The 17,873-nt window shown below is 38.9% G+C and overlaps 3 protein-coding genes across 6 annotated transcripts in view; all 3 read left to right on the top strand.

Annotated features, from left to right (window-relative positions):
- LOC105156729 overlaps positions 1–3,925 on the top strand; it is a 5,261-nt gene extending 1,336 nt beyond the window's left edge. Inside the window, exons 2-3 of the mRNA XM_011072948.1 lie at positions 7–641; positions 696–3,925. Coding sequence (XP_011071250.1) covers positions 7–641; positions 696–3,925 — 3,865 coding nt within the window. The remainder of the gene's footprint in view (positions 1–6; positions 642–695) is intronic.
- Positions 8,264–16,741, top strand: LOC105156345 (amino-acid permease BAT1 homolog). Of its 3 annotated transcripts, none has more exons than XM_011072448.2 (8): positions 8,264–8,615; positions 10,344–10,604; positions 14,087–14,105; positions 14,213–14,432; positions 14,526–14,707; positions 15,228–15,517; positions 15,594–15,723; positions 16,087–16,741. In XM_011072448.2, the coding sequence occupies exons 1-8, from the start codon at positions 8,494–8,496 to the stop codon at positions 16,432–16,434; spliced, it is 1,572 nt and encodes a 523-aa protein (XP_011070750.1). In that variant the 5' UTR covers positions 8,264–8,493; the 3' UTR covers positions 16,435–16,741. The 3 variants fall into 3 exon arrangements, with proteins under 3 accessions (XP_011070750.1, XP_020547487.1, XP_020547486.1); XM_020691827.1 differs by lacking the exons at positions 8,264–8,615; positions 10,344–10,604 and adding exons at positions 12,506–12,893; positions 13,002–13,262; XM_020691828.1 differs by lacking the exons at positions 8,264–8,615; positions 10,344–10,604 and adding an exon at positions 12,503–12,893.
- The window catches only part of LOC105156344 (NFATC2-interacting protein), a 3,884-nt gene continuing 3,344 nt past the window's right edge, over positions 17,334–17,873 (top strand). The window contains exons 1-3 of one of the 2 annotated variants that reach the window (XM_011072446.2): positions 17,334–17,491; positions 17,634–17,709; positions 17,808–17,869. In XM_011072446.2, coding sequence (XP_011070748.1) covers positions 17,489–17,491; positions 17,634–17,709; positions 17,808–17,869 — 141 coding nt within the window. In that variant the 5' untranslated portion in view covers positions 17,334–17,488. Of the gene's footprint in view, positions 17,492–17,633; positions 17,870–17,873 lie in introns of both variants that reach the window. The other variant, XM_020691973.1, reaches the window with a different exon arrangement.

Raw genomic sequence — 17,873 nt, 5'->3', positions numbered from 1 at the left:
CGGCAGATCGAGTAGTAGGGACCGCAGGTCAAATTGGGCAGAGGAGCGAAGGACTCAGACAGTGGCGGAGAACGCGCCTGTGAAAGGCATTATCCACACTATTGCAGGAGGATCAGAGGGATGGTCGAGAAGAGCTAGAAGGAGATTCGAGAGAGAGACTAGGTGGGAGCGACGTAAGCAAGGAGTGCATATAACGAGCACCCATGAGATCGTATTTGGAGATCAAGATGCAGGAACCAGGGTCGTGACAGATAACGATCCCATGGTGATACGAATGGACATAGCAAACTTTACAGTCCATAAGGTTTTGATAGACAACGGGAGTTCAGCAGACATAATATTTAAGGATGTATTGAATAAGATGAGACTTGATAATATAAGGCTGGAGCCAGTAACTATTCCCCTGGTAGGGTTCGGAGGAAGCGAGGTCGCATCACTGGGGACAGTGAACTTACCTGTCTCTTTGGGAGAAGAGCCGAAACGCAAAACATTGATGGTAAAATTTCTAGTCGTTGATATGCCTTTTGCTTACAATGTTATCCTGGGGAGACCTGGGCTCAATTCTTTCAGGGCAGTTGTATCAACATATCACCTCAAGATGAAGTTCCCTACTCTAGGCGATCAGATAGAAGCCAAAAGGAGTTATAATTTATCTCTGGGAAAGAGTGAAAAAAATGAAAAGAGAAAATTTCAAGGAGAGAAGAAAGAAGATTGGCAGGCACTGAAAGCGGGAAGAATCGAACCTGTTGATCATAAAGAGGTAGAGTTGATACAAGGAGATCCGACCAAGGTCACCAAAATAGGCTCCAACTTGGGACAGTTCGAGGGAATCCTGATTACCTTTTTAAGAAGTAACGTGGATATGTTTGCATGGGATCCGTCAGATTTTCGGGGTATAAACCCGGAGGTGATAGTACACAGGCTAAACGTAGACCCATCCATGCGACCTGTCCAACAGAAGAAGCGAACCTTCGGAAGTGAGAAAAATGCGATCATTGAGGGAGAGGTAAATAAACTACTTAAAGCAGGTTATGTATCCGAGGTTCAATATACGGATTGGTTGGCTAATGTGGTCGTGGTGCCGAAGCCAGGGGGTAAGTGGAGAATGTGTACAAACTTTACGGATCTCAATAAGGCATGTCCGAAAGACCCTTACCCGCTTCCCAGAATTGATGTCCTAGTTGATTCGACGGCTGGATATAAGACATTTTCCATGATGGATGCGTATCAGGGATACCATCAAATTTTTATGGCACCAGAAGATCGAATAAAAACATCCTTTGTAACTGACCGTGGGATTTATTGTTATAATGTTATGCCTTTTGGATTGAAAAATGCAGGGGCAACATATCAAAGGTTGGTGAACAAGATGTTTGCTCGACAGATAGGGAAAACCATGGAGGTGTATGTGGATGATATGTTGGTTAAAAGTCAACAACCCGATGGTCATTTGGAACATTTGAAGGTAGCTTTTGCGATCATGAAAGAACATGGGATGAAGCTTAATCCTAGCAAGTGTACATTCGGAGTAGGCGGGGGCAAATTTCTTGGATACATGGTCAGCGAACGTGGGATTGAAGCTAATCCAGAGAAGATAGAGGCCATACTGAACCTGAAGTCGCCTACATCCATTAAGGAAGTTCAGAAGTTAACAGGTAGAATTGCTTCTCTTAATCGCTTTATTTCTAGGTCTGCAGATCGCAATTTACATTTCTTTAAAATATTGAGGAAAGTAAAAGGATTCAATTGGACCGAGGAATGCGAGCAAGCTTTTCAGGAATTAAAGACTTATCTGAGGTCGCCACCTCTTTTGGCGAACCCTAGAGAGGGGGATGTATTATATCTTTATTTGGCTGTTTCGGATAATGCGGTTAGTTCAGTATTGATAAAAGAAGAGGGAAAGGTGCAGAACCCGGTGTACTATGTAAGTAAGATGTTGCAAGGAGCGGAAACTAGATATGCGGAGATCGAAAAGTTAGCATTGGCGGTTGTGGTGACGGCCAGGAAGCTAAGGCCATACTTTCAATCGCATCGAATAGTGGTAAGAACTAATCATCCACTCCGAAACATTCTTACCCGACCAGAGGCTTCGGGTAGAATGATAAAGTGGACAGTTGAGTTGGGGGAGTTCGACATCACCTATCAGGGTCGCACAGCAGAGAAAGCTCAGATTTTGGTTGACTTCATGGTGGAGATATCCGGTACCCAGAAAGATGTAGAAACATGGATGTTACATGTGGATGGATCCTCCAATGCCAACAATGGAGGAGCAGGGATATTGATCGAAGGACCAGCAGGCATGGAGATTGAGGTCGCTGCTCGACTGTCTTTTCCTGTTACAAATAATGAAGCCGAGTACGAAGCTTTACTCTTGGGTTTGGAGCTAGCGCTAGAAGCTGGAGCGCAGATTCTTGAAGTATACACTGACTCGCAACTAGTCGCCATGCAGGTTGAAGGAATATATGAAACTAAAGAAAGATCTATGACAGATTATCTGAAGAAAGCAAAAGAATGGATGCAGAAATTCTCCAAGTGCACTGTTCGGCAAATTCCCAGGAATGAGAATGAAAGAGCCGATGCGTTATCAAAGTTAGGGGCTACGCTGGCAGGAATAAAGGATAGAAAAATCACAGTGATCGTAAAAGAACGATCAGCGATCTCCGAAGGAATAGAAACTAATATGGTAACTTCAAGATGTCTGTGGATAGAAGATATAGCAGCATACCTGAGGGAGGGGATTTTGCCTACTGATGCCGGACATGCTAGGCGCATTAAATTTAAGGCTCCAAGGTTTGCCCTAGTAGGAACACAGTTATATAAAAGAACAGTCGAGGGACCCCTCCTCAAATGCTTGGAAGACGCACAAGCCAGGTATGTTCTACAAGAAATTCATGAAGGTAATTGTGGAAATCATTCGGGGGCTAGATCCTTAGCTCAGAAGGTGACCCGGCAGGGATATTTTTGGCCCACACTAATGAAGGATTGCAAGGAGTTCGTACGAAGATGTGAGAAGTGCCAGAAATTCGCCTCACAGATCCACACTCATGCGGTCCCGATGATCCCTGTTCCCATTACATGTCCATTCGACCAGTGGGGTATAGACATTATAGGACCATTTCCTCCAGCGCGAGCTCAGAAAAAGTTTGTCATAGTTGCGGTGGAGTACTTTTCGAAATGGGTGGAGGCAGAAGCTGTCTCAAAAATCACGGAAGGAGAAGCAATAAACTTTATATGGAAAAATATAATCTGCAGGTTTGGAATACCTCGGATATTGATATCCGATAATGGGACCCAATTTCAAGGGAGGAAAATAATTGCGTGGTTGCACGAGCTGAAGATACAGCAAAATTTCACGGCGGTAGGACATCCCCAATCGAATGGTCAGACGGAGGTCACAAATAGAACCATATTGCAACATCTGAAAGCCAGGTTGAGTTCGAAGGCAGAATGGAGCGATGAGCTCCCAGGAGTACTATGGGCCTATAGAACAACTCCTCGAACCTCAACAGGTGAGACTCCATTTTCTTTAGTTTATGGTTCTGAAGCTGTAATTCCTGCAGAGATAGGAGAAGAGTCGCAAAGGATTACAAACTTTGATCCAGGAAGAAATGGAGAACAACGTGCATTCGACCTAGACATAGTGGAAGAGAGAAGAGAAGCAGCGCGGATAAGGATGTTGCACCATAAAAGCCTAATGCTGAGAGGTCATGATAAGAACTTGAAGCCCAGATCGTTACAGGTCGGGGACCTGGTATTGAGAAAAGTGGAGGTCTCGAGGCATGTAGGAAAACTCGATCCCAACTGGGAGGGGCCTTTCAAAGTGGTTGAGATCGTCGGGAAAGGCACGTACAAGTTACAGGATGCTCAAGGCAAGGAGTTACCCCGACCATGGAATATTCAAAACCTCAAGAGATTTTATGTTTAAAATCTCTATTGATATAGTACCGGAGGATAGGGAAAAGATCGTTACGTTCAAAAAGAACGATCTTAGGAAAGTTAATCTGGAAAAGATTATGGTCTGAAAAAGACTGATGTAAACAATGACCTGCGAAAGGTTACAGCCTGACCTGAAAAAGGTCACTAAAGTTAGCTTCCCTTCTTTATCTGTGAAAGATCATTTCAATTTTAAAGCTTCATCTATCTCAAGTTTGCTACAAGTAGTAAGTTGATCGCATTAAATTGTATCTGAGAAAGATCAAATTGTCAATACCTTGAAATAGCAAAGTTACATAGCATCAGAAGAAAGATGGAAGTTACATATTTTCTATCTCATCCATAAGAACAGAAAATTCATCATTTTCAGGGGGGGTGTCATCCTCCTCGGGTAAGGGCTGAAGGTTAGCATCTAAACTGGGGTTAAGGCGAGATATATCAAAGTTGGGAGCAAATCCTTGAAGATGAGAAGTCTGAGATTTGCAACGATCAAAACCTTGTAGCAGGTAGTCGGCGGCTTTAATTTCTACAGCAGAGTCAAAGGTGGGGGTCTTTAAAAAGTCCCTAACGCCTTGGAGGCGGATTCCTCGAACCTGCTGATTAAACTCCTCCGACTTTAAGAAGATCTCGCGACCTTCAGCAACGCCCACGATCTTCCCCGCTGCATGACCAGCATCAAAACCTCGTTTCTCTCCTTCGGCAGCTGCTTTGGAAGCCTCAGAAACCACTTGTGCTTCAAGCTCTTTGATGCGAGCCTCCTGGGTCGATATCGACCTCGACCATTCTTCTTCCTTGGAGGAAAAACTAGCAAGCTGGGCCCTCAAATCGTGGATTATACGTTCCGCTGCTATTTGGTTATGGCGAAAGCCAGCACACTTCAGACTAAGACCTCGCACGAAGTTGGATGCCTAAACAGAAAACAGTTAGGGTAATTCAGAGACAAGCAAAAATAATAAGCAGGAAAGAATACCTGTACAAGGGAGTGGGCGCAGTGTTCTTCCATTCGGGTGAAAGAGGTTTGCAGGAGAGCTGCTTGATCGAGGGGAAGGCAGTTAGCATCATACAGCTCCCAGGAATCTTGGCCTGAGCGAGTACGAAATACTGAACTGTTAGGAGAGATTTGCCAATCAGGGACCCATTTTTCCCCTTCCATTTGGGCCACAGGGTGATCGGGGCCCCGAAGTTCTGATCGAGCAGTTCTCCAGTAGTTAGTGAGACCTCGCAGTACATCCATATTCCGTCTAATCTCGGACCCGGTTTCGGCCCCGTCCGAAGGTAATCCTCCACCAGATTGAGATTGAGTAGGTCCTAGGAGATTAGGACGGAAGGGTGATTTCCCCCGGGACTTCCTCTTTCGGGAGGACTCAGCAACATCTCCGTCGTTTAGAGCGTGATCCTGCAATCTCCAGCTAGAAGACGGAGCGGCAGGGTGATTACGGGGAGGAAGGTTGTGAACCCGAGTCTCTTCACTACCCACTTCGATGGGAATCGGACAGGGAGGAGTAGTAGTATCTGGGGTTGAGGAAACAGCTGCCACAGGCTGTGAAGAAGCAATTTGCATAGTAGCTTGGGCTTGTGACCGAGCCTGAATTTGAGCTCGCAGACGCTTATTAATACGAGCTTGACTCACCATGGAAACTGTAAACAGAAAAAGGAGAATCCAGTTAAATGTGGTAGGATGAAATAAGAAGAAAAGGTAGAAAATCAGATCACCTAAGGTACCCTCCACCTGGAGAGGGGCAGGAGTTAGATGGGCGAGCCAAAGTATCTCTTCGACTAGAAGCTTCTTGGGATTATACCGGTAGGAAGTAATGCTGCTTATCTGATCCCCATCTAAGCCCTCACCTTCCGTAAGAGGGGTAGGTTTATCTACCTTCCAATCTAAGGAGAAAGGCCATTCGCGACCAGAAGGGGGTCTAATAAAGATAAAGTGGGATTTCCAGGGACCGACATTGGAAGTAAGGGGGTCGAGGAACCTACACTCCTTTCGGGAGGTTAAGTAGAAGAAACCATAGTCTCCAGATCGTACGGAGGTCGTAAAGGAATATAACGACCAAAAATTTTCGAAACTGGGTTCAAACCTATGTACACGCATAACTATGATGAACAGAATAATGTGGCGTATGGAGTTAGGGGATAACTGCATAGGGCATAGATTCAAGCGGCGAAGGATTAGGGCTACGCTAGGGGATAAGGGAAAACGTAATCCTGCCTCAAAATGTTGCAGAGAAAAAGAACAAAACCCTGGAGGAGGGCGATGCATACGATCGGATGGTAAAGGAATTATTATCTCATAGCTAGAAGGAATGAAGAATTTCTCTTTTATCTTCTGTGTTTGTAACTTCACAGTGCTAACTATCTCGGCCCAGGGAGTAGGATGTACAACAGGTTGGGGATTTTCAGGAACAGGAGCTATACTTAAATTTGGGTTTCTAGTACGATTAGAACGAGGTCTGCGTCTAGGAGAAACCAGATCCCTCAGAAGCATGTTGGAAGGAGCGGACGAGGAGATATCAGCAGAATTAGAGCCTATGTTAGAGGTGTTAGAGGAAGACATGGTACCTGGAGGACTCGGGGAAGAAGAAGAGTTGAAGAAGAAACAGCCAGCTAGAGGAAGAAATACACGCGAAGATGGAACGCCTCGCAGCAACAATACTCGAGAAAAAAGTGGAAGGGAGAGAACAATTTGAAATACGTTCGTATATATATATTTGGGAAGGCGGTGAAGAGATGACCGTTACCCAATCAGCACGTAACAGCTGCCCCTGTTAAAAACGTAAATCGATGCACAGCTCGATAAGAGACACGTGGACAATTGTAAGGATATCAAGAACTGCAAGCGAGCCGTCGGACAGAGCTGTTCGACTTCTTGAAGTGACGACACTTCAAAAAGTGGGGGAGTAATGATGGAGGGAAATAATAAAAGACTAATATACCCTTAGTATGAAAGGTAGAGACAAAGGCGCAAAAAGAGAGATTAAACCTATCACTCACGTGGATAATCTCAGAAACGGTTAAGGGCAATCTTATACCCGAAAAAGGTGGGCCACGATCGCGAGATGACCTGTCGTGGAAGCGGGTATTAGGATCGTGCAGAGGACACGAAAAGGGATCAGTATAAAAAGAAGAAGGAAGAGAGAAAAAGGGGTTGGTCTAACTTTCATATTTCACTTTTGATATTCTTTAGTATCTCTTTTACCGGATAAAATTCTCTATACTGACTTGAGCGTCGGAGTATCTACGCCGGTACCAAATCCGGCTAGGTAACGCTTGTTCTGTTTTCAGGATATAAAGGGTTCGACAGAGTGACAGGGACGATAACACGCGCGACCCGCGATCTCGGTCGGATCAGCTTATATAATAGAATAGTTGAAGATGTGTAGTTGAGTTTGTGGGATAAAATTTTCTATTTATTTTCTAACTCAAATTTTTAAGAATAAATGGCATTTTAAGTCTGTACACATTTTGTCAACTAAAATTAATTACTATGGACCTCATCTTTATTTGTAGGGCGCTCACTTTATTATTAATGTTAGTTAATTAATAGTATATGTAGGCATCGAAATAATTTGCAATAAATTACAACTTAAAAGCTAAAATAAATTAATTAATAATTGAGTTTTAAATTAATGGTCATAACAGATTTAGGTTTTTCACATGTTCAAAATAATAAATGCATAATAAACTCATACCAAATTTGGGTCTTATGTATTTTTCGGAAAAAATATTACAAATGAACAAATTACTCCTTTATGAAAAAAAAAAAAAAGAACTATTTATCTTTTTGTATTTTCTAAAATATAACAATTATCACCCTATATTCTTTAAAATAAATAAATTGCTTCATTTTAAAAAAAATATATAATGGGGTAAATTGCTATTTTTTTCATAAAGGGATAATTTGTTCATTTGTAATATTATAATGGAGCAAAGGGAAAAAATATAAGAATTTTACTTATCATTTTATTTTTTATATAGAGATAATTTAATTTATACACATAATACACAATCTCACACTAAACTAATTACTCTACTTAGATACAAATACATATTTAGAATTGAAATTTTTTTACTCAAATCATTTTTGATAAAATCAAATTAGTTATAGAATAAGTGTGATACATTTGTTATGTGATTAATATTTTTTAATTATATAATAAATATATTATATTTATTGTGTATTTGGTTCAGATTTAACGCAGTAGTTGGATCGAAATTAGAATTTCTGTAAGAAATTCTTTTATGGTTTTTCAAATAAGGAAAAACAAAAACAAAGTCTGTCTATATATGATATATCCCTCAGACTCAGTATCCAAAATCTAGGAATCTGAAGCTGAACAACCACCCACCCCCAACCTACCCCCCATCCCGTCTCTCTCTCTCTCTCTCTCTCTCACACACACACACACACGCACACACACAAACAAAACTAACCGCTAAGGAGCACATTTTGAGGGATTCACGAAATTTCGGTGTTAATTGTTAAGTTGTTGAAGCAGAAGCACGAAGAAAGCTATTGTTGATCAAGGATTTTGAGAGGAGCATCAGTGTCGCCTGAAAATGGAAACTCCGAGAAGATTGGTCGACGGCGCCGATGTCGCTCCATATCATCGGCTGCCGGATTCCGACGACTCGCGCCTCAGTCAGCTGGGTTACAAGCAAGAACTCAGCCGCAGTCTCTCGTACGTATTTCATTTCCCCCCTTTTCTCTTTGCTCAACTTTTGAAGTTGGACAGATTGTCTCTGTTGCAAGGAAGTCTTTGGGCGGACCGGCGTGGTTGCTTCCGGTCCACCCAGTCCCCTATTGAGGTTTGTTATAGTTGTGAACCGGAAGCAACACACACGATTCACAAAGAGGGGAAAAAACAAAATCTAAAGTTTGCGTGAGAGGAAGATATTTTTGTGTGTGGTGATTATTTTATTTTATTTCCACAGTATGGATTTTTATATTAATTTAGCAGTAGTCATAACATAGTAATACAGTCAGCAAAATTAGAATATGCAAATATTTGACAAACTAACGGATGACACAACATATGATATGAACAAAATCTGTATTGCTAATATGTTAAAATGCCCTTTGCCTTAAAAAAAAAATATTATGTGTTTAAGTTTTAATTCAATTTTGTGTTTGTGGTAATTGGTTTGTTGATCAGGTCAGATTCGAACCAGGCTTAATCGGATCCTACATCAGTCCACCTTAATTGATTCAAATTTTTTTACATATGTTTAAGGGTAAATTACAGCCAGGTCCGGAAAAGTTTGGCATAATTATAAATATCTTCATGAGTTTAATATCTGTTTGACAATGAGTTTATTTTGTTAGTTTATGTTAGGATTCTATCCATTTTTTATGGTTATATAACCAAAATATTTTTTTGGTTTATTAATTATAATTTTAGTTTAGAATTTTTTGAAATATTTTATAGACTAATATGTCCTATGGATCTTTTTGATAACTTTAGGATAGTTGGTCAAATGAATATGAAATTCTTGCATAAATTGCAAATTAGTGGATATGAAATCAAAGGAATTTTGAATTCCAATTGTTTTTTCAAATTCTTATCCAAATTCACATATATGGTTCCAAACACAACCTTAAAGTTTATAAACAGAAAAAACAAATTTAAGTTTGAGTTTAATTATGTTGATGAAGCTGAAGCAAAATAAGTTGTTGGTGATGGCAGAGTTGAATATAGGAGGATAGGATGATTTGGTTTGAGTTTGAGTGTGTCATCCTGAAACCTACTCCCAGCACTGGTTCTGATTTTCCATTCTGAGTTGAGGAGCCCTACACTCAACTTTCAGACAAAGACAAATTGAGGATACCTTTGCCAATCTATGTTCACTCACTTCATAAGAATATTTTGTCAATTAACATTTACAATTTTATCCATAAGATGCAAAAAATTAGTGGGAAAAACTTTGCTTTAAACGAGTTCAATTCAAGCATTTCAAAAGACTACACTTTTTTTTTCACATAATTTTTACGTTTAGTGATTATTTATTTTACCCACCATCTAGTAATGGGTTAATAATGGTTTAAACCATTAATGATTATTTATTTTATCCATTCTTAAATTTTTTTATATTTTTTCAAATGTATATATTTTTTATTTTTAAATAATTCAGCAAGGATAAAATAATTATTTTTCATTAGAGAGGATATTTATAATTTTTTGAACAATGAGGGGATTATTAGTAATTATGCCACACCGTAGGGAGGAAGTTGTAATTTATCCATTTTATAGTTTTACCAATATGTTGGGAGTTGTTTATTATTTTCTTGTTAAATTAATTTTTGAACAGTTTGAATTAAAAATTATAAATTAAAAATATTATTTTTAATAATAATTTAATAAACGCCTATTTTAATATACCCGGAACTGGGGTTGTTTATGTTTGGACAGGGCTATTGCGAACTTTTCGGTGACTTTCTCCATCATATCAATTCTGACGGGCATAACAACATTGTACAGTCAGGGCCTGACTTTTGGTGGGCCTGTAACCATGGTGTACGGGTGGCCAATTGTGGGCCTGATGACCTTCTTCGTGGGCCTGTCCTTATCTGAGATCTGCTCCGCCTACCCAACTTCAGGTGGGCTTTATTATTGGAGCGCAAAGCTCTGTGGAAATGAATGGGGCCCGTTTGCATCTTGGATCACTGGCTGGTAACTCATTGTGTTTTCCTCTACTTGTTAAAACATTAATTTTAGTTTCTCGCTTGCGTAATAATTATTTATAAGATAGGGATATAATAATATAATTATGAGATATTTGTCTGTGTTACTTAAGATTTAGAGGGAAAATTCTTGATAATATAAAAATTCGGCATTCATAGACATACCAGGTAGAGTTAATCAACAGTCTTGTTTTAAATTTGGGTTGAGTGTGCAAATTTTGATTGTGTTCCCTTTATCCCAAGTAAGTAATATATAGCGGACGCGACAGTATAGACTACAGTGGTTGGTCCTAGATTTGGTCATATCAAGCATAAATTCCCTCCTGTTCTATACGTCGTAGTTTATACAATTACAACTACCAATTCTCCGTCCAAATGTCGCGCCCATCATTTTCCTAATACTCCTTTTCTCCCACTCCGGCCCCCCCTCCCCTTCTACCACTCCTTTGGTAAGATATGGATGTGTACTGTGTACATTAAATTTTGGACCACAAATTCATATTCCATGCATGTTTCAAATAAAATTTGGAGTACCCTCAAAGCCCAAAAAATGTAAAAATAAAAATAAAAAATGATTTTTTTTTCTATTAATTATGAAAATTTCATTTTAGCTCGGTTCGTTCAGTATAATAGATTTTGTCGAAAAAATAGGTAGAGAAGGATGGAGCATGTGTAAAAGCATTAAGCCGGCCAATTATGTTCATAATTCAGCATGATTCAAAGTCGACTTGCTAACAATGTATTCCGACTTGCCAAACCTAAAAGGCCTCTTGTTTAGGTCGGTGGTCAGCCCAGCAGTGTTTGTTTATACTGTTAGTCAAATATTTTGTGTCATCATCTTGGAAACTTTGAATCTTGTGTTTATTACTTCATCAAAAAAATCTTGTGTTTATTTCTACTTTGATTCATTAATTAATCTATTATGATTCGACAACAAAAAATGGGAAATATCAAACCAACATTTTTATAAGATAATTTTCTGATATTACTTATATATTAAATGAAATAAAAAGATGGCGTACAACTTTGGAAATTGACAATTCCAGTTTTCTAATTGCATTTATTGTGAAAAGCAGAAAAAGGAGGTCGCAACACATACATCTAATTTTAGGGTAAGTATGCAATTTAACCTTATATGATATAAAAAAATTGAGTCAGAGAATCACCTTGAATTTTCTTTTTGCCCTTCAATTTTTTATATTTGGTTTATGATGAATGACTTGTTTTTATGATTTTCCTTTTATAGATACCTAGCCAGTACAAAATACAAATTAATTTAACCTGAAAAATATGATCCACGACCCAGAACGTGGGGGTCTGCAAGTTACTGGAAGTGAGCAAAAATTATCCTAAAATTGGGTTACAGGGGCTAGAGCTAGACTTTGTTTAGGTCATCAAAATCCATAATGGGACTTTACCACAGGAGAGGATAGGACAGCTATGAATGAATGTGCCTGAATTTGTAATCAACCCAAAAATATAAATGTGTCTGAATTCCCCATTAAGTATCAGGCACCAGTCATGAGTCATCAATGAAGCACGTGCGTCCCCCACATGCACTTTTCTTGCCATTTTACGTGTGGGACTCGTGGATTCACTTACAAAAATATTCTACATACTTTTCTCTATTTGGTAATACTCAACGGATGACTTTTACGTATTATTATTATTATTCGTAATATTAATTTGTTTAATTCTCACATATTTTATTGATTCTGGTACGTAAAAGTTTTCAGTTGACTTCGACTCTAATTATCTGTATAATTTCAATTTTCAGTGATTTCGATTCTGATAATCCCCACTGCTAACAACTCTAAAATATAAATATACAATGTTGTTATTACAGTTATCTCAAATTAACGCCAAGAAGAGAAAGAAAATAAATGCATATAGTAAACGGAGCGCCCATTCCCAATCACATGCCTCAAATCCTATTTTCCTGCTTGCATTGTTTGACCGCTCTTTCCTTCTCTACCCCAACAAATTGCCCATTTACGTGTAAGATTCCCATACCACCACACCCACTCAGACACACAGAGTCTAACTGTATAAAAAGCATCTCGCGTCTTGGACTCAAAAAGTCTTCTTCCCACAAAAGAGGGATATAGTGAGGGTAAACACTCAGAAGGAGAAAAGCAACGATGGTGTGGGATCGTGGAGGGAAGAATCAGTCATCACTTCCATCACATGTTCAAGAAGTGGCCCCTGATTCTGCTGATTCCGGCCATGCACGTTTGAATGAACTTGGCTACAAACAAGAACTCAAGCGTGACCTCTCGTAATCCTTTTTTCGCTTCTTCATTGTTTTTCCTTTCCATCCTTTTTCTCTTGATCTTTGTTCTTTAATTGTCTTTAATTTTTTTGGGTCTTGTTTGGAGAACGGCAGAGTGTTGTCCAACTTTGCCTTTTCATTCTCCATTATATCGGTGCTCACTGGTGTGACGACCCTTTACAATACCGGGTTGACTTATGGTGGACCGGTTTCATTCGTGTATGGATGGCTGATTGCTGGTTGTTTCACTCTCCTTGTTGGGTATTCAATGGCTGAGATCTGCTCTTCTTATCCCACTTCTGGGGGGCTCTATTATTGGAGTGCAAAGCTTGCCGGCCCTCATTGGGCGCCCTTTGCCTCCTGGATCACTGGATGGTAATTTAACTTTGTCAAAGTTCATAACCAATTTCAGTGGCCTCTGGAAAAATCTGAATCTTTTCCCTTAATTGTTTTTCCTATTATTGATTACAGAGGGCAATTTTGTCATTTGGACTTTTCCCTTTTTTCCTGCTTTCTTTTAGTAATGTTTTCTTTGTTTATTACCAACTTCTAACAATGATGCTGTGCATCACATGTGTCCTTGGTGGGATAGCAATTCTTCGCCAGAATGAACTTATCTTAATTCAAATTTGTATCAAATTCTTGCATCATCTGCTGGTTTATTATTGGGATAATTATTCTTAAGATACAATGTGTATTGCTCCTGTAAGTACACAATCTCCACTTTTAACTCTTATGCTATGGAATTCGTGCTTGAGTTTGAGTGGTGCTTATATAGTGAACAATTTTTAACCTCTTGGATTACTCTTGAAGTAATTTGAATTGAGTGGAAGATGGTTTAGTTGATCTATTTTTGTCGTTGAGCTTTGTTTCAAACAATACATTATAACAACTAGAGCCCTGTCTATAGAACAATAAGGTTTGTCTCCTTTTGAATGAGTAGAATCAGATGATGGCAAGTCAGACAAATATACTTTCGAGTATGAGACTCTTATATTAGCTATTATGTCCTAGTTTATGTTCTTATGCTTTCCCTTAAACTAGAAATGAATTTGTTAAATACACAATTTGATTGTTCCGCATTTTTTTTATTTTCAGAATTAGCTCTTCTGCTAACTTATGCTGCCTACTTGATGTATTAGCAAGTTCTGTTGTTTATGACTAATGGTAAAATAATCTTTTGTTTCCCTTTGGTGCAGGTTTAACATTGTTGGTCAGGTACTCTAAGTACTCTCTTTAGCATCTCAAAGTTCCCTCAGTTGTGTTCTTTCTATGATGCCATCATAAGTAAGCATTAATCATTTCAAAGATATTTTCTTATGCAGTGGGCTGTTACAACGAGTGTGGATTTTTCTCTAGCCCAGTTGATAACGGTTATAATTCTCCTCAGTACGGGTGGGAAGAATGGAGGAGGGTACGAGCCCTCTAAATATGTTGTTATTGCATTCCATGGCGGGATATTACTTGTACATGCCATCCTTAACAGTCTTCCCATCTCATGGTTGTCATTCTTTGGACAACTTGCTGCTGCATGGAATGTATTAGGTGCTGAAAATTATTGGTACTTCTATTAGTGGCATTATGTAATATCATAAAACACCCTCATTCTTCTGATTTTCTTTCCTTCGGCACTTTCAGGCGTTTTTGTTCTTATGATCCTCATTCCCTTGGTTGCAACTGAGAAAGCCAGTGCCAAGTTTGTTTTTACTCATTTCAATACGGATAATGGGGAAGGAATTGGAAGTAGATTGTACATATTTGTTCTAGGACTTCTCATGAGTCAGTATACCCTGACAGGATATGATGCATCCGCCCATATGGTGAGTGCAGTTTCTACCTTTTCATAATGCAGTCATCTAAATATATATTGAGCTAGTCTTAACTAGATAACTCTTAGGAGGTCCATGGATCTCAAGTCTCGAAAAATTTTAACCATCCATGTATGGTGGAACCTGCGTGTGTTCTGTCACGTGGAGGGCTGTAATTGTCCTTGGAATCCAAGTCTCCAACTTCCTAAGAATGACCCAACCGTTGGTCTTCTCAAGTAACAAAACTGTAGCTAATATCCGTCTAAAAAATTGAAAATGATCCTGCTAGTATGTTGTAGCTTGAATCTTCTTAGGCTGAATAATTCGCCTCGGCCAAAAACTGTTCTTCGTTAGGTGCAAGTTAAAGAAATACTGATTATATTCTGCCTAATAATGTAATCTACTTACAGAACTCTCAACTGCATTTACTGACAGTTGATATGACATTTTGTGGAGCTGTCCAACTGTCCCCTGCTTTAGATTATACTTATTTTTGGCTTGCAATCAATTTTCTGACAACTGCTTCTTCCAGACAGAGGAGACGAAGAATGCGGATAAGAACGGACCAAAGGGCATAATAAGTTCCATTGGCATATCCATAATTGTTGGTTGGGGTTACATTCTAGGTATCACCTTTGCAGTAACTAACATCCCAAACCTTTTGAGTCCAGACAATGATGCTGGTGGTTACGCCATTGCCGAAATATTTTACCAGGCTTTCAAGAATCGATTTGGCAGCGGTGTCGGTGGAATTGTTTGCTTGGGTATAGTTGCTGTCGCCATATTTTTCTGTGGCATGAGTTCAATCACAAGCAATTCCAGGTAAAGTCCAATCATTTCTCAAGTCTGCCACACGTAATTTTATATAAGAACAAGCTCATATGTGCATAATTGACAGGATGGCATATGCGTTCTCGAGAGATGGTGCCATGCCGTTCTCCACATTTTGGCATAAAGTCAACAAGCAAGAGGTCCCTATAAACGCTGTCTGGATGTCGGCTGTTATAGCATTTTGCATGGCGTTAACGGTATATATATATATATCAATCATCTCTTAAGCATTTTACCTTCCCTAGGCAAAATCAACTTGGGATAAATGAAAATCACAATATGTATAGACAAGCTCTGAGGCTTTAATCTTTACATCGAAACACCTCAAATAATATTTTACATTTTAGATTCTCCCCCTGAAGATCGGACAATTGTGGATGACTTTAATGCACAAGAATTTCTAAGTAAAATATAACAACAAGAGGTATTTAGTATAATTAAGGTTAAGAAGTTGTCTACTAAAACAGTAGTTGTGTGTCCAATAACTTCCCATGATGTATACGTCGTCTTTTCTTACTCCAAGAAATGCTAATAGCATATAACATGTTGGCTATTTGCAGTCTCTGGGAAGCTTGGTGGCATTTCAAGCCATGGTATCAATAGCTACTATTGGACTCTACATAGCTTATGCCCTACCAATCTTCTTTAGAGTGACTCTGGCTCGAAAATCATTTACGCCCGGGCCTTTCAGCTTGGGGCGATATGGCGTTGTTGTTGGTTGGATTGCAGTCCTCTGGGTGGCAACAATTTCGGTTCTCTTCTCGTTGCCGGTTGCATATCCCATTACTAAGGAAACTCTAAACTACACTCCTGTTGCAGTGGGAGGCCTACTCATTCTCACAGTTTCTTCTTGGATCCTGAGTGCCAGGCACTGGTTTAGAGGTCCTGTAACAAACATAAATAGCTGAAGTTAGTTCGACTGTAGTTCACTGTATTCTTTTATATTCAAGTGTTGCATATATGCTTGTATGTAGTCATGCTTTAATAGCCATCAGATTGTTCCTCTACTGGTTTGATGCACTTTTTTTGTGTTTCCACAATCGTAGCCTAGCTTTGCGACTCTCTTGTACTAAAATGACATTCTTACCACAAACTTCAAGCAATGGCCCTTACTAGCTTTTGGCCCGAAAACTTGTGGCGGTTAAATATCTGATACGTTCAGTGTTTTGTATATTTGTAACTGTATAAATAATTGCTACATCTCTCTTTTTATTATTTTCTTAACGGCACTTACTAGTTCTTGGGCTGGACTGAATGTGGTACGTGCAAAGTTTTGTATACTAAATATATGAATAATTACTGCATATAGTTTATTATTATTATTTATGTTGTGATTATCTAATTACTTTGTGTATTAAATATCAAATATAATGCCTAGAAGACCTATCGGATGTTCGAATTGATCGGATTAAAAATAAATAGCTTCAAATATGATCTCTTTAATCTAATCAAAATCCAAGTTAATAAAGTCTATTTAAATGATGAAATTAAGATCCTCATCCATTAGTGTTTGAATTTTTATCTACTTTCAAAAGTAATTAACAGTCGATTATAAATTATTATTAGTTAGCGATAATCAATTTATTGATCAAGATTTGTGACATTATCGCATATGTAATTGATTTTATTCAAAAATAAAATAAAAGGAATATGAAAAAATCCATTCAAGCACTCCAATCAAATACAATGCCAAAATTGAATTCATGTTTTCGAATTATTTTTTCATGAGTTTTTATTACTTTCTTTTTAAAAAAAAAAAAAAAAGTAAAGAAGAAATTTGAAACTCCGCGGCTCCGCCCTTACATATAAAGGAGTCCGTCCAAAAGGAGACGGGGACGCGGCGAGACACTCAAAACTGTCATCCACTTCACTTCTGCTATTTCTTACTGATTGATACACTCGCAGATACATATAGGGAGAGAAGCAGCGCAGCGTGGCAGAGAGAAGACAGCTTCTTCGGTGATGGTGCGATTCTCTTACAGCTATTCTTTTTAGCTTCCCCCTATTATCCGTGTGATTGCAAGTATTTATGTGCAGAATTTCTAACCCAGTTTCTCTAGGGCTTGATTTTCTCTATAAATTTATGTGGATTGCAATTTTTTTGTAGGATGATTCGAATGAAGAATTCGAACCCCTTTTTGATTACACTCGCGTTCAGCCGTTCGACGTCGTTTGCCTCGACGGTCTGTTCCCCTGTAAATGATTTTCATTATGTTTATGTGTGTAGCGTGGAAATTTTCTTTCTCTTTTTGGTCCTCTATATACTATTGGGAATTGGCAGATGATAGTCAGGACGAATCACCAGTGTTTTGCCCAAAAAGACGGAAGCTCGCAGATGCTAAGGTAG

This window comes from Sesamum indicum, linkage group LG2 (assembly GCF_000512975.1).
Source record: "Sesamum indicum cultivar Zhongzhi No. 13 linkage group LG2, S_indicum_v1.0, whole genome shotgun sequence".
In the NCBI taxonomy this organism is placed as follows: domain Eukaryota; kingdom Viridiplantae; phylum Streptophyta; class Magnoliopsida; order Lamiales; family Pedaliaceae; genus Sesamum; species Sesamum indicum.
Note: the sequence above shows the minus strand (reverse complement) of the source record. Positions and strands in the feature narration are given on the sequence as shown.

Coding starts and splice junctions, on each gene's coding strand:
- LOC105156345 (XM_020691827.1), top strand. CDS start 12,757: ATGGTGTGGGATCGTGGAGGGAAGAATCAGTCATCACTTCCATCACAT. Junction 12,894..13,001: donor GAACTCAAGCGTGACCTCTC/GTAATCCTTTTT, acceptor GGAGAACGGCAG/AGTGTTGTCCAACTTTGCCT. Junction 15,724..16,086: donor CATTTTGCATGGCGTTAACG/GTATATATATAT, acceptor GGCTATTTGCAG/TCTCTGGGAAGCTTGGTGGC.